The sequence below is a fragment of the Cannabis sativa genome, chromosome X (assembly GCF_029168945.1).
Source record: "Cannabis sativa cultivar Pink pepper isolate KNU-18-1 chromosome X, ASM2916894v1, whole genome shotgun sequence".
NCBI classification, from domain to species: Eukaryota; Viridiplantae; Streptophyta; class Magnoliopsida; order Rosales; family Cannabaceae; genus Cannabis; species Cannabis sativa.
Window position 1 is genome coordinate 48,796,454 of NC_083610.1, and position 17,051 is coordinate 48,813,504.

The 17,051-nt window shown below is 31.0% G+C and overlaps 3 protein-coding genes across 3 annotated transcripts; 1 reads left to right on the forward strand and 2 right to left on the reverse strand.

The window, feature by feature from the left end:
* Positions 1–354: 354 nt before the first annotated feature.
* On the reverse strand, positions 355–1,451 carry LOC115725531 (uncharacterized). The gene is made up of 2 exons (XM_030655092.1): positions 988–1,451; positions 355–856 (listed from the first exon to the last, which is right to left on the reverse strand). Exons 1-2 carry the CDS (start codon positions 1,449–1,451, stop codon positions 355–357), a joined length of 966 nt encoding a protein of 321 aa, XP_030510952.1.
* A 67-nt stretch (positions 1,452–1,518) lies between these two features.
* On the reverse strand, positions 1,519–2,391 carry LOC115725539 (uncharacterized). The gene has a single exon (XM_030655099.1). It carries the CDS (start codon positions 2,389–2,391, stop codon positions 1,519–1,521), a length of 873 nt encoding a protein of 290 aa, XP_030510959.1.
* A 10,701-nt stretch (positions 2,392–13,092) lies between these two features.
* Positions 13,093–16,749, forward strand: LOC115724564 (uncharacterized). Its single transcript, XM_030653870.2, has 2 exons — positions 13,093–13,678; positions 15,912–16,749. Exons 1-2 carry the CDS (start codon positions 13,511–13,513, stop codon positions 16,533–16,535), a joined length of 792 nt encoding a protein of 263 aa, XP_030509730.1. The 5' UTR covers positions 13,093–13,510; the 3' UTR covers positions 16,536–16,749.
* Positions 16,750–17,051: the final 302 nt, after the last annotated feature.

A 17,051-nucleotide genomic window follows, 5' to 3' on the forward strand; every position in this document is an offset into this window, starting at 1 on the left:
TCTGTCGACTCACAGTGCTATGTTTATGTGTAGGTAAGGGCAAGGCTAAGGCTGAAGGACCGTGAGAGCGAGCCGGTGAAGATTGTACATGTCGGGGCAGTTAGGCCTGGAGCGTACGATCCTCGGGACAGCAAGGCTAATTTTGTAATTAGTCGCTAGGCGACAAGTATTTTGATTAGTCAGTAAACTTTTGTAAATTGTTTTGTAATCGGGATCCCGAGTATTTTTGGTATAAATATTTTATAAGTTTAATTATAAAGCAAAAATTTTAATTAATCACGTTTTCCATAAACCTCGTTGATTAGAAACGAGCTGCACAGTATGTTTAAAGATCACGTAATACGCCTATGCTAGTTAGGGTGTTACAAGAATTTTCATTCCATCCTTTATCCAAGCCATTCTCGAGTTCTGGTGCAAGAAAGAGCAGTAGTTTTTGTGTACATCCGCATATATCTTCCTAGAATCAGCCTCCTGCTCTTGCAACCCTTTACTCAATGGATCTTTTTGGAGTCTGGTTTGACAATCAAATAGATCTGGCCTAGATTTAACATCAGCTGCTTGAATGTCAGAAAAGTGACATTTGTTTAGCTCTTTGAAGGAAGATTTAAGAGCTTTTAACTTGGTAACAACCTGGTACATTTTTATGCCCTGCACATGTTGATTCCAAACTGCCAAGATAATCTGCTGAAAATTAGGATGGGAAGACCACATCCTAAAATACTTGAAAGGCTTCCTTCCACTCTCCATAGCAGGGTGTATAGAAACCACTACAGGTGTATGATCAAACAAGCCTTCTGTGAGAAAGATAGCTTCTGCAGTTGCCAATAATTCCATCCAGGCCTCATTAGCCAAAATTCTATCAATCTTGGAATAAATTCTATCAGCTACATTCTGTTTATTACTCCCCGTAAAAAACTTCCCGAGTATTTAATGTCTTTAAGGTGACAGCTAGAAACACAATCTGCAAAAGCATTCAAATTACCATACCTTACTCTGTCACCTATTCTTTCTTCCTTATGAAGGATGTCATTAAAGTCCCCTAATACTATCCATGGATCAGTACTAGAAAGACCTTGTAAACCCTGCCACAATTGTTGCCTTCCTTGTTCATCATTAAATCCGTATACGAAGGTTGCATAAAATTGATATTTACCATCAAAAGTTGTAACCCGAATGTGGATAAGTTGACTCGAGCAAGTCAGGATACACACTATGAACTGATTGGGATTCCAAGCTAAGATAATCCTTCCTCCCTTATGCCAAGCCAAATTAGTAGTAAAACACCAACCCGAAAACATGTTCATATATAAGGCTCCAAGCTTTGGAGCCTTAACTCTCGTCTCAAGGAGACCAACCAAACCAACTTTTTGAATAGCAATAAAATGCTTGACCATATTTTGCTTTTGCTGGCTGTTGATTCCTCGGACGTTCCAGGAGATGATTTTATCCATTGAGAAGAGGAGGATCTCTCCCTCCTCCTGTCTTCACTGTTTACATCTGGAGTGACCTTTCTGACACTTATGTTACAGCCTCTTCTATAAGAGAATTACCCTGTAGAGCTTGGAAGGAATTAGATGTAGAGGGTCCTGTAATTGGTTCTTTTGCTTTAATTTTCCAGCCTTTGGTTACTGCTTGGAACTCCCTTGGTGCTGGTTTTGGTTTTTCTTCAGCTTTTCTTTTATCGTTCTTGACCACCCACTCCTGCTTCAAACTTTCTTTCTTACGACAATCCAGAGTGGCATGGCCTATTCCTTTACAATTTCCACATCTTATAGGTTTCCACTCATAAAAGATTTCAACAGGTATATTATTTCCATGCTCATCTTCAAAATAGATAGTACCTGGGAATTCTTGATGAATGGACACTTGAATGAGGACTCTTGGATAGCTAAGCTTGTCTCTCTCTTTGGTAGCATCATCCACCATAATAGGTTCTCCTACTTGGCCAATGATTTTGAACAAAGCTCTTTGCCCCCAATACTTCAACTCCAAATCTGTAAGCTGAACCCAAATTGGAATAGTACGAATATCCTCATTTTTGAAGTTAGTATTTGGATCCCACGCCTTCATGATGACAAGTCTCTTATTAAAGAATATGTAGCCACCATTCAGCACTTCATCACGATGCTCCATTGTATCAAATCTGATTAAGAACACCCCATATGACAGTAGTCCGACCTTGTCGATCTTTCCACTCCATATGCGTCTAACAAAACCATCCAAAACTGATAATGGCGGATTGGCTCCTAGCACATAACAAACAATAGATGACTTCCAGTAAGCTATCTCATCTTCCATAGTAATCTTGACTGCCTTCTCTTTCTCAGACTTCTCAAAAGTATTTTCTAGGTTTCTCACCACGTTCCCAGATCTAAGAATTGGGGGCGTCATTGTATCTCCTCTGGACAGAGCAATTCTTATTTGCCTCCATGAAATGAGAAAAATCAGATCGAATATCTTGCTAAAGTATTGCTTTCAGAGATGATCTCGGAGACAAAGGATCTGGCATGACCTCTCGCCGAGAAGCAGACTCTGCTACATCATAAACACCTGCTCCTTCTTCTTCATCATCAGTGAATTCCATTGGTTCCACCCCCAGGATTTCTTCCATAGATTTATTTTTCTTAGCATCAGCTGTAGAGTTAGGACCTTTTTTCTTCTTCTTCGCAGACACTTGAATCTTCCCCTGAACTTTAGCTCTTGTTTTCGCCATAGCACCAGCTCGAGAGAGAGCTGCAAGAGAGAGAGCTTGAGAGAAAATTTTATTTCTGGGTAATTCTATATTACATCTTCTAAAATGACTGTTTCAGTACACCCTTAATCTATTTTTGCATTTAGAAATTTTTTTTAGTTCAAATAATTTTCATGATTATGTAGGTTGTATTTATTTAGAATCATCTGTAAATTTTTTGAAAAATCTTAATTTATTTACAGTGCCGAAAATAAGATTCAAAAATTTTGTTACACACGTGACTATTTTTTCTAATATGTGTGGTAAGTAATTGTTTAAACTTTATTTTCGGCACTATAAATTATTCAGAATTTTTTAAAAAATTACAGGTAGTATGAGAAAATTACAAAGTACGCGGTCATAAAAAAAATGGACTAAAATACCTTCTTAGATGTCAAAATAGATAAAAAAAATTTATTGAAAGAATTTTTTAGCTAGGGTACACTAGATTTTTTCAAATAAAAATTAATAGTTGGCCCTGCTAATAATTAAGTCTTGGCCAGCTCTGCCCCTAGCATCGAGTGAAACCATGGGTGCCCAAGTTTGCTTTCGGGATGCCAAATTGACATCTTTCAGCTCCTAGGCTTACAACTTAAAGTCTTCTTGACTTGTTGGTTCAGAATACTAAAGGATGGTGACTTGAAAACAACTTGACAAGATTCAAATACCCATTATGGATCTCTCGAAGTGAACTTGGGCGCAGGACTAGGGACCCTTCCCAAAGTGACTGCTATGACTTGAGAAAGTTAACTCTGTAAATATTTTCTTTCTTGTCACTTGCTAAATATTGATGTCCACATCATCATGAACAATTTTCGAGTAAGCACTAACCTAACAATCTTATATAGGTACAAATTCTTTATGCCATACCAGTTTGAAATTATATTGCTGCTTAGAATCTGAATAAATTCCATTATCTCACATACGTTTGGTATGATAATTAACAAAAGTAGATTCCCTTAATTGAAGTTGGGAACCACCAATAATCTGGGAAAAAGTATAAAAAACAAATCAGACAGATTCTGCATGTATCAAATTCTTGCTCTAGTGGTTTTGGAATATAATATTATAATTAGAATTGAATCAAGACTATAAAATAAGTGGTTATATATATATATAGAAATATATATAAGAGATATACGAATTTTACATGACATACATTCATATATGCTATATTCTATAATGATTCCAAAAATGAAAACATGAATTTAGAAAGAAAAAAAATCGTTATATGATGAGTAAAGACTACCAAGTGATACTATCCACTAGAAAAATGAAAAAAAAGAAAGAAATTAGGCAAGAAATAACATAGAAGATGAACTAGATAAGGAGAAACACAATTCAATTTACTATTCAGTCATAATAAGAGAAGATGCTAATTGTATAATACATATTTAACAAAAGAGTCACCATGTAATTATGATTGTGGGACACTTTGACAAACTACTCTTCTTATATTTTACACTTTCAGAAATTAGGAAATTAAAGAGGGAAAGTCGCGCGTTGTAGGACAAAAGTTGGTCACTATAAGCTATTGCGATGATATGTCGTCACTACAATGTTGTTGCAGTAAGCCTTGTCGTTGTTGGGCAAACATCAAAAATATTTTGTTGTTATAAGGTATTAAATTAGAATCATAAGTTATCGTAAATTTTAACGCTTATTATACCCTAAAAAAGAAATAGATAATTACAAGCACTATATTTTTTGTAAAATTTTTACATTCAAATCTTTTTCTTTTTTTTTTTTACAATTTTACGGAGTTCTATAATAACAACACGAAAACAACAAGAAAACTACATAAAAGTAATAGGAAAATAATATCCAAATAACAACAAAAAATAATATACAAGTAACCACCAAAAAAAAAAAAAAAGACAAATTAACAAGAGTACAACATAAAAATACATCAAAAGATTGTATTTTTTGTAAATAAAATCATAAAAATCATAAAAATATTTAAAATTCCGTACAACTATATTTTTGTAATCTTTTTTTGTTGTTTTTGTGTATTTGTGAAATAATCCCAAAAGAATTACACATATGGTGATGACATTATTATCGCTATGTATTGTAGACAATGTATAAGAACAGGTATTGTAGACACTTTCTGCTACGACAAAGCATTGTTTCGATTCAGCCATACATGATACAACATTGTAGCAATAGCCATGGAAAAAAAAATTTCTTGAATGGAGATAGGCATCTTCGGGAAGTCCACTTCAGCAGCGACCCAAGCTTACACTACAAAATACTGCTACCTTTAGTAACAATTTTTTAGGCATAACATAATTTTTTTCGTGACTAAATGTGACTTTTAGTCGTAAAAAAATGTTACTTGTGATTAAAACATAGTACAATATTTAGATACAAGTTGTTACTAATTTAGTTTTAGTCACAATAACTATTGTGATTAAAAATATATTTAGTCCCAACGAATTATAATTTTTGTAACTAACATCTTTAGCCACGGATCTTTTAGTCACAACATGAGCATAATTATTTATAATTAGTCATAATTTTTTCACTTTTAATCACAAATTTTGTTGTGATTAAAAATAATATTTTTTGTAGTGTTAATCTTAAATGAGAACTACGCCAACCAACCTCTAATCTCATATAGACATCTTCTACTAGCTAGATACATTCAAAAATAAACAAATGATCTATATTTTCAGTATTCAGTCCACAAGCTAAACAAACTTCCTCTTGACAAATATTGAAACAATGAAGTCTTTCCCTTGTCTGTAAACGATCAAGCAACACTAACTAAAGAATAAAACAATGCTTTGGGGGTATTAAATCTATCCCACACTAGTGCATATTACTTAACATTTTTTGTTACTAGGTTCAACATCATAAACACGACTAATAGAGTACTTCCATTGCTTCAGTTACTGTTCAGTCATGTATCGCTTCGTTTTATTTTTTACTCACACTGTTTGCCTCCAATACCAACTTTCTTGATTGGTAGACTCATAATCCACCGACTTCTTCATTTCAAGTAAGCATTATGCTTACATCTAACCCATAGATTGTCTTATTTATTTGCTACCGCCCATACATACTTTCCCAAAGTTGCTTGGTTCTAATAATGAAGAACCTTTCAAAATCCTAATCCCCCTTCTTTCTTTGGCTTGCACAATTTTGACTAAGAAACAACTCCTGACCCCCAATAATCTGTCACTCCCTTCCAAAGAAAAGCTCTGCATATATTTTTTATTTGCTTCAAAATTCTCTTAGGAAGGAGCATAATTTGGGCCCAATATGAATGAATCAAAACTAGCACAGATTGATTATAATTTCTTCTTACATATAGAAAATATTCCTAGAACTCAAGTTGAAATCCTGACCACCATTTTCTCAACCAGACCTGCACAATTATTAGCTGAAAGTCTTTTAACATAAATCGAGATCCCAAAATACCTAAATGGCATGCTACTTAACATAAATCTAAATGCATTCAGGACTCTCTATATCTCCCTCTATTCCATCCTACAACAATAAATTACTGACGTATTAGCTTCACTTAGAAAGAGACCTAATGATATTGAGAGAATAATTTCAATCCCTATAGCATTAGATAGATCGATTTGAAGTCTTCATTACAAAATAGCAGGGCATCATCTGCAAAATACAAATGATTTAATTGCAAGCCTCGACATCCTTCATGGAATTTAAACCCTTCTCAGCTCCCAACTTTCATCATGATTAGTGACAAGCACTCCATACAAGAACAAATAACAATTAATGGAGACATTGGGTCTCTTTGCTCGAGACATGTTCGAGCTTAAAAAATAATCATATATTTTCCCATTAATCATCAGACTAAATCTAAGAGTGTGAATACATACCATGATTAACTGTATAAAATACTCCGAACAATTGAAAGCCTTCATCATTTTTTCCATTTCAAATTTTTAGTTAATGCAATAAAAGCAAAAAAAATCACGTTTTCGCACATTAATTATAGAAAATTAAAATTTGATACATCAATTTTTCCGACTAATTAGTTATAAAAAATTATGTAGGGAAAAATAAATGTGGTGATTCTGTGGCATCATACAGAGATTAAATTGGTTATTATTAATAAGGTTTTTAGCAATTGATTTATGCAAATTAAGAAGACCCTTCTATATGATAAAGAACTGTTTTATGTGTTCCAATATGATATTGATCAATAATATATCACCTTGTGTTAGAATTTAGGGATAAGATGAATGAGGTTCTATTCCAAAACTAATTGGCAATAGGAGGAGTAGTCCATTCATCTTATATATCACAATTTATTTCAACACATTAATAATGTGTGACTAACTCTATACACCCTCCTCACGTTTGGGCCTGGAAAGTGTGGGTATAACGAACGACCTTTAAGAGACTACAGGCCCGAACGTGACATTTGAAAGAATTCCACAAGGCCAAATATTAGGAAATTTGTGGGTGTACATGTCGGAAAATTTATGGATTTTGAAACAGGTCAAATACCTCAACACTAGAAATTGACACACAATGGAGGTTAAATGGGAGACAGAAGAAGTATCTATTTGGACCAGCAGCACTTTGGCTCACAACGGATCACAAACGACTTTTTGGACCGGTGGCAACTTAGGCTCACAATGGATCACAAGTAGCTCTAATACCATGTTAGAATTTGGGATAAGATGAATCAGGTTCCATTTCAAAATCAATTGGCAATGGGAGAAGTAGCCCATTCATCTTATATAGCACAATTTATTTCCACAAATTAGCAATGTGGGACTAACTCACTACAAGAAATGTCACTTTTGCCAGCACATTTTTGTGCTAGCAAAAGTTTGGTATTGCGCTGGTAAAATGGAATTTACTTCTGTTGTGTTGGCAAAAGGGGTTGGCAAATTAACGTTGGTATTAGAACTTTTACTAGCACAAAATAAAAAGCGCTAGCAAAAATGACTTTTTCCAGCGCGTAAATGCACTGGTAAGGGTTAGATTTTAGTCACTGTAAATGTACGTTGGTAAAACTTTGACCTTTTTGCCAGCGCAGTTTACAAAATGCACAAGTAAAAGTTACTTTTACCAGCGCAATAGCGAACTGTGCTGGTAAAAGTGACATTTTTTGTAGTGACTCTTAATAATGTTAGAATTTGGGGATAAGATGAATGAGGTTCCATCTCAAAACTAATTGGCAATGGGATGAGTAGCCCATTCATCTTATATATCACAATTTATTTCCACACATTAGTAATGTGGGACTAACTCTTAATACACTCTCCTCACATTTGGGCCTAGAAAGTGTGGGTATAACGAACGACTTTTAAGAGACCACAGGACCGAATGTGACATTTAAAAGAATCCCACAAAGCCAAAAATTTGGGAAAATTATGGGTGTACACGTCGGGAAATTTATGAATTTTTGAAACAGGTCAAATGTCCCAACACTAGAAATTGGCTTGGCCGAAAGGTCCCAAATGGAGGTTAACGGGAGACAGCGAAAGTATCTGTTTGGACCGACAACACTTTGGCTCACAATAGATCACAAATGGCTTTTTGGACTGGTGGCACTTTGGGCTCACTACGGATCACAAGTGGCTCTGATACCATGTTAGAATTTAGGGACAAGATGAATGAGGTTCCATCTCAAAACTAATTAGCAATGGGAGGAGTTACTACAAAAAATATCACTTTTACTACTGCGCTGGTAAAAGTAACTTTTACCAAAGCATTCGCAAACTGCACTGGCAAAATGGTCAAAATTTTACCAGCGCACATTTGAAGTGACTAAAATCTAACTTTTATCAATACATTTACGCGCACTTTTCATTTTGTACTGGTAAAATTTCTAATACCAACGTTGATTTAATAAAGTGAAACTAACTCTTAATACCTTGAAAGCTTAATGAGACAACTGGAAATTAATTACTTAAACTTGATCCAAAGCATTGCTCGAGAAATATTAAAATTTGTCTACCATATGTTTCTTACCAAACTAATAAAGGTTTATCCCAGTGCGTTATCTCTTGTCATACCACCAATATTCTATATAATGCACACGAGACAATCGAAGAAACTTCTACCATATAATATATATTTCATGCTTTAATTAATTATATTCAAATTCTAGAATAATAAGTATATATGAGTAAGAATCTTGAAGCGGCATATTCTCCAGAAATTAATATATGCTACAACTTTTATTAATTTGTCAATCTGATCATTAACTTGTTGGTACATGTTTTCCATATTCATATTCTTCCTATAATATACATATTGGAGCACTGCTGCATAGTATGGAGATTCTTATGGTGGGTCTTTATTTATATTTATATATATATCGGCGCACAAACACACGCATATAAATATATGCTAAGAAAGATAGAAATATACTAAACTGCATTCATGGTGCCTAGCACACTTATGATGTATAATATCACTATTAGTGTAATTTAATATCGAATTTCACTTATATTACTTTAATAAAAATTATAGAAAATTATTAACCAATTATAAAACATGATAACCTTATATATCATATATAATGGTGCTAGACGTGATCACCATAGCAATAGCAATGCTTTTACTTTTTTTGACCTATAATGGCTTTTGAGTTGGTCTCCTTTGAGCACTACTAGTAGTACTTAGCTTCAATACAAGACATATATATTTATATATGTGTATATATATATTATATATATATATAGATGATGGTCTTATGTGGAAAATCATATATAATCCAATAAGTCCATTGTTTTGGTTGGCCTCCCACTTCCTCAGGCACCCATATATACTTTTTGGATTGGACGAATGTTTAATTTATTATTATGTTCCCCAAACAAATAATGAGAAAAAAAAAGAAAAGAAAAGGGAAGAAGAGGTTGAAGAGAAAACCCCTTAAATGGCTTTTCATTAATTATTAAACAACAAGGAGCTATATATATATAGTTAATTGGTAGTTTGTTTAATCAATCTATATACCCACTCTTTTTTTAAATATTTTTCTTTTCTTATCATATATTTATGGACCATAAAGCTACTACCCATTATCTCTTACTGAAAATAATTGAATAATCGTACGAACTATCTACGTATAGGTGCATTGGTTGTGTTTCACTAATTAAAATGATTGGATGAACAGTCAGATTATTTGGACAAAAGTGAGATGTGTCCCTCCTATGATTATTATTTGATATATATAGTAAATTCTATCATACATATATAAATTAATTTGGCCATACTTTAAACTGTTTAAATATTGGAGGAGCATGTACATAATTAATGGAAACATTGGTTAATTAATAATAACGATCTTGGTGTTGAAACTAGTAATTATTCTTATCGGATAAATTAATAAAACAACTTGACATTACACCATTAGTGTTTGAATAAAAAGACAGTTAATTTCCACTAATAATATCTCTCAAATAATTTATTACACATCATATAATCCATGTGGTAATTATATTTATTAATATAATATTGAAAACAGCCAGGTTTGACTAAATATTTAAATATTTGTATTAATAGGAATAGGTTCCTTGGTACGTCGTATTACATTGTATTATATTGTATAGTATTATATTAAATTATATTTCATACAATATTTTTATATAAAACTATATGATTAACTTTTATGCGCACATATATAATATTTTAATATAAATTAAAATTTAACATAGTATTATATAAAAATATGATGTATAATCTAATTTAATACAATACAATACACACGACCTAATATGACGTATATAACATTTAATTATAACATAATATGCTTTTCATAAATACATAAATTTAATTTTTAATTGTAAATAAATATTTAAATTTATTTTTTTTATAATACATAATAATACATAAAAGTTTTCGTAAGTATGTGACCGTTAAGTGAAGTTAATGGTCACGTGATATGCTTCTAATTGGTTTAGGTCAAACTTTATATTTAAAAAATAATTTAAAATATATATACTACTAATAAAAAATGACACACCACTAATAAAAAATGACACGTAAATAATAATTTAATATTTTTAAAAATTAATCAACTATTTATATTTTATTTTAAGTGCCTATATCATTAATAATATTAGCAATAATAATAATAATAATATTTATTGAAAGGCTTTGAATTCAAAAATGGATTTAGTAGTAGTTGATGAGTCATGGATGAAATGAAAGAGTAGGGGTGGCGTGCCAATTTATGTTTGGTTACTTTGAGATATTGCATCCTATTTTCTAAGCATTTCCTTTATTTGCTGCTCCTTGTCAGATTCTCACTCTATTCTCTATTCTTCCCCCCCACTCTATAAATCCACATACCATTTTTTTATTTTTTTTTTAATATAACCAAAAAGCCATGAGATGGTGCCTCCTGCCTAACATTTTTGTGGTATGTAATATCACTATTAGTGTAATTTTATATAAAGTTTCACATATTTTACTTTGATAATTGACTATAAAAAACTGTTAATACCAGTCATAAAACATCACTTCATAATAACGCTAGATACTTTAGTATCTCATAACAATACTCGAAAGCCATACATGCACTACTCAGAGTCAAGTCTAGTTAATTAATTTATATATTCTATACACATCAGAGTATTGCTATTAATTAATACATTTATGCACACTACAGTGAACTAGCTCATGATTATTAATACATTACTTTAAGTTTTGTACAGAAATTAAAGTTGGATCTAGCTAAAGGCCATTTACTTATGCATGCATGCGTGGTAGTTAATTATAATAGTAACCATCCATGAAGTACTACATATCTATTTAATTATTAATTCTAGGAGCATTAGGTATAATATTTCCTAATATCTTATACCTATCTTTCTAGTTGTTGCTAGCTAGCTAGTTAAAAAGTCTAGTTATGTTACAATTGTATATATAATATAGAGCTATCTCATTTTTCAAAAGCATGTGAGCCATGTTTGCACGTAATTTTTTTTTTTTTGGTTGTACGTAATAAATTTATTGTATCATATTTCTAGCTGCCAGTTTAACGTGCATGCAGATTTCATTTATATACACACAAACGTACATCAAAATCTCTATAAATTGTGTTACTCTATCACTAATTACAATAACATAAATTATAAATTTAGTAATAGTATTTTAGTCATAACAAAATTCGTGGTGACTAATTACAATAGAATAAACAAATACATATAAAATACAAGATCTTGACCTAAAATGGTTTTCTTAATAAATTTACAATTTTTCAAATTTATCACAATTTTTTTTACCTTTTTTGGTGTGCGTGACATGACTAGTTATAGTGTAAGTAATTAATAATATATAAATAAATAAAGATATAAGCGTTATAACTTTGTCAATACATTCTTGATATATATGTTTCCTTTATTGTAAAATAAAATATAATTTATCAATTAAAATAGAAACTAAAAGTACTTTGGAAGAAGACAAAATACAAAAGAGATATGTAAAGTGGCGTTTGGTTACAAAATAAAAATAAAATAGAAATAGTATGGAATAGAATTTCTATTCTTTCATTTGGTAAAGACTATGAAATCTTGACCAAAATGTCTTTATGTATCACTCTCAAACCTATAAACCTGTACAAAAAAATATATAAAAATATAGTATATATAATATTATTGTAATATTAATGTTGTATATATATATATTTTAAAATAAAAATATTACCCATATAATTATTAACTTTAATTATTTATTCAAAAAAATGTAGATAGGAAAAAATAATTTTTAATTGGTATGGAATGAGTTTTCAAGTCATTTTATTTCAAAAAAAGCATTTCTTTAGTTTACATGAATTACAATTTTTATTGGAATGAGTTTTCCAATGACAATGAAGAAACCAGAATGATCTTTTTTAGGAATATCAATTTCATTCTTATACTCATGTCAACCAAACACTACCTAAGTGTATGTGAGTCCTACTTAATTAGATTTAAAAATATATTAACATAAATTTACATACATTTGTCACCTAAATATATGTCGAATTTACATAAGATTATTAAACATATATATTCTGGATTTAATTAATTTATTTACGTTCATACAATATAGAGCGAACACGTTATGTTTTATAGACCTATTTAAATTATTTACGTATCATTAATTAACATTATTTAGAAAAAAGAAGAATACATATTGGAATTAATGAGAAGGTTAGACGATTTTTGCTAATAGAAGGGCATATAGTGCCTTAGTAAATAGGTAGGATATACTACTTCAATTAACAACAGTGTTCATCCAATTAAAAAAAAAATCATCCAAAAGAAAAAGACCGTACCTGAAATCATGGCCCAGAGCATATTATTTAATCCTTAAATAAAATAAAATTAACGTACCAAAAGCAATTAAAATAGAAAAAGAAAAAAAAAGAAACGTAGTGGGAAGTGGAGGATAAGTCACCCACAAAACTAGTAGGGTTTTTTTTGGCATTTAGTCTACTTTAATTTTGCTGCTTCATTATAATTATATAATAACTTCTTCCCCCAGCTCCCTTAGAAAACTTTAATTCTTAATTGAACTACACATTCAAACCTGTCCAAATTCATTCTACTTTACCCTTGGTGTGTGTGTATATATATACACACACATAGTTTCATTCCCCAAAGAAATAATGAAATGTATAATATTTAGAGAGCAATAATAATATCAGTGATCAATTATTTGGTGATCATTACAACTTTACAAATATATAAGCAGTTCATCAGCTGAGAGAGAAACTATAGGTAGGTAGGTGCAGATATAGAAAGAAAGAGAAGTGTGAGTGAGATATATATAAAGTGTTAATTAAGAAAAATAATGGAGTGGAGGAAGTGTTATTTGGACGTAATTCTGGTTCCACTAGGATTTTTCATGATCATTTTTTATCATATGTGGCTGTGGCACAAGGTCCGGACTCAACCCTTGACCACAATCATCGGAATCAATGCTAGAGGACGTCGTTTCTGGGTTTCCTCCATTGTCAAGGTAACACCTTCTACCAATTCCTTATTACATATATATAAACACACAAACATATATAGGGCTAGCATTACCACTGGGTATACTGCCTAGCTAACACTTTCTAAACGTATCATTTTACGATTGATTATCCATATTAACATGTAGAAGGCTGTTAAGTTTTTAGCATTTCTCAAACATATATATGACAATCCTTATTCGTGCTTATCAAGATTGTACTATGTTTACATAATGATTAAGGAATTAGCTAGGAGTAGGTGCAAAAATATTATTTGGGATTTCGGTCAATCTATACTCATTTCTATAGAGATGCATATATATATACATGTGTTTAATTATCTATACATACCAATATTATTTTAATAGTATTGTTGATTTAGAGGTGGCATTTTATGAGCCATATGATATTCAGGAGGATGTTAAACACTTAGTGCATTTTAGCATCTAACTTATTTTAAGTACCATATTTATTTATATATATATATATATATATATATAAAAGAGTCAAATCAACTTTTTTTTCCTATTCATATATAAGGGTTATGTAGGCACTAGTGGGCATATTTAGTTGAGTTATTGTCACACATACACACATATATTTTGCCTTATTGGAAAATTTCATTTTACTATAATGTAATTTTTTTTTCTGAACATACCCTAATGTAAGTTAAGGAGTATATTATATTGCAAAAAAAAAAAAGACCCAAATAATTCCAGGTGGTAGATGTGTCATCCCAAAATTAAGAATATAAGTTGGTTTGATTGATGAGTGCATATGAAACAGAGTATGACCCTGATTTTGTTTTATATCGTCTTTTTGCAACAACCAAAAGACCCCAGTTAAGTTATTATTATAAAGTTAATTAATAGTGGTGGCATACACAGTACATCGTACGTCATCAACCAATATAAAATACTATATATACCCACAACACAAACAAAATGTAAACAACATATAATTTTATATCACAAATCACACATACATAGATGTGTTTTTTTTTTTTGTTTTTATTAAATTTTGACAAAATATATTCATTAATATTATAAAATTAGTAAGTGATCACATGGTTTTCGTTTGAGAGTAGATGGTTCATGAACTAATTATTACATATGCGTACAGTTTTATTATTAAGTTTCGTTTTGTCACATTATTTGTAAGTACTCTTCCCACCGGTTATCATGTAAACCCTATATATAACGCATCGATTTATTATATATATTTATATGCATGTGATGTGGGTGTGAGTGTGATCAGAAGTACTGTTCATGTCCTAATTAGTTATATATTATCCAATAATAATAATAATAATAATAATAATAATATATGAAAGCTAACATGCATGGGAGTGTGATATCGATTGTTTTAATTGTTGTATTGTGGTCTATTAATTCTCCCACTTTGTTCTATCTATTTATATGTTGCATCACACGTCAGCCTATACCTTTAACAGTCCACTGATCCCCTGGGTGCATTATCTAATTCTACCACACCACTTGCCTTGCGTGTCTCACCAAATTATATATGTGACGTTGGAATTCCATAAAATATAATCTTTAAATTCCTGATTAATAATTAGTTACACCTGAAAACAGTAATATATATAAGATATAATCGATGATGAGGACAAAGTAATGAAAATGTTATTAGGGTAAGTATGCAGTACATTTTGTAAGGGGTGTTTTGGTACACTCTCAATTTATTACGGTATATGGAAGCGCTTTATAGTTTTTTTTTGTTCGTTATTCGTAGGACCACTTATAAATTTTTAGAAAATTTTAAATAATTTACAGTATCGAAAATAAAATTTATATATTTTGTTATGCTCGCGACTATTTTTCGTTATACGCGTAAGAAATAACTGTTAAAATCTAATTTTAATAATGTAAATTATTCAAAATTTTCTGAAAATTTTTAAGTGATCCTAAATAACTACAACATATGTGATCATAAAAAAAAATTGGACTGTAAAAATTTTCTACATATGGAAATAGATAAAAAAGTTTACTAGAACGCTATTTAGTAGGTCTACTACAAAAATTTCCAAAATATTATATATCAATTAGGAAATAGAATTTAATGTTAAACGGTCTATTTCATATACGTATAAAACAAAAAATTAGCGAATAACAAACTCTTTGAATCCTATTTTTTTTAAATACCAAAACAAATAATATATATATATTAAGTGTTATATATTCATTTCAAATATTGATTAATTAATAATATAAATGAATTCAGGATAATGATAAGAAGAACATTCTGGCGGTACAGACACTAAGGAACACAATCATGGGATCAACGTTAATGGCAACAACATCAATACTACTATGTTCTGGTCTAGCGGCGGTTATAAGCAGCACATACAGCGTGAAAAAACCTCTAAACGACACCGTTTACGGGGCACACGGGGAGTTCATGGTAGCACTCAAATACGTGACCCTTCTCACCATATTTCTCTTCTCATTCCTATGCCATTCTCTCTCCATCAGGTTCATCAACCAAGTCAACATCTTAATCAACACTCCACAAGAGGACACCTCACCAGTCACCCCTTCCTACATTGCTGAGCTTTTGGAGAGAGGTTACATCCTTAACACTATAGGAAACCGTCTCTTCTACGCTGCCTTACCTCTCCTGTTATGGATATTTGGTCCGGTTCTCGTTTTCTTGTGTTCCTCTACATTGGTTCCGGTTCTCTACAATCTTGACTTTATCTTCCCATCTTCTACTACCAACAACCACAAGAGTACTAGCAATATGACTAGTACTATCACTAGTGACAATGACGATGACGATGATGATCGTTATCATCGCCATGATAACCGAAAGGGGAAAGTTATTCATGGGAGTGATGCTTGTTAGGGGAAATCATCATCTTTATCATCCACAAACTAAATTATGATTATTATTGAATAATAAAAGACAAAATAATTAAAACAATTCCATATGTATATCAAAAGTTATCTTCATTGAATAATTTGGGTTTTTGAATGACAAAAATATTCGATGTACACTTACGTACTACTGCAATCATTAATAATAATAATAATAATGTAGTATATACATGTTTTCAATTTGGAGATTTTTTATTTTTATATTTTAAAATAATTTTTTTTGTATTGTTACAGAATTCTACATAGAAACTCCTATTGCAACTAATAGAGCAACCTAAATCGTAACCAAAAATCGTATAGCAACCAAAATAGAAATCACTGGAGAAACCACTTTAAAAACTCAAATTGTAAATTTGAAAAAAAAATTAAAAAAGTAGTATGTAAGGTAATTCTCCTTAAATGCAACCTTATGTAAATGAGTCTATACACTGATAAAATTGTAATATTTTTCACATCTATGCCAATTTTTTAGTCTAAATTTTAA

What these genes read in the sequence shown, in the direction of transcription:
- LOC115725531 (XM_030655092.1), bottom strand. Translation starts at nt 1,451, where the DNA reads ATGGATAAAATCATCTCCTGGAACGTCCGAGGAATCAACAGCCAGCAA. An exon ending in AGAATAGGTGACAGAGTAAG is followed by an intron (nt 857 to 987) that starts GTATGGTAATTT and finishes CAAGATTGATAG; the next exon opens with AATTTTGGCTAATGAGGCCT.
- LOC115725539 (XM_030655099.1), bottom strand. Translation starts at nt 2,391, where the DNA reads ATGACGCCCCCAATTCTTAGATCTGGGAACGTGGTGAGAAACCTAGAA.
- LOC115724564 (XM_030653870.2), top strand. Translation starts at nt 13,511, where the DNA reads ATGGAGTGGAGGAAGTGTTATTTGGACGTAATTCTGGTTCCACTAGGA. An exon ending in GGGTTTCCTCCATTGTCAAG is followed by an intron (nt 13,679 to 15,911) that starts GTAACACCTTCT and finishes AAATGAATTCAG; the next exon opens with GATAATGATAAGAAGAACAT.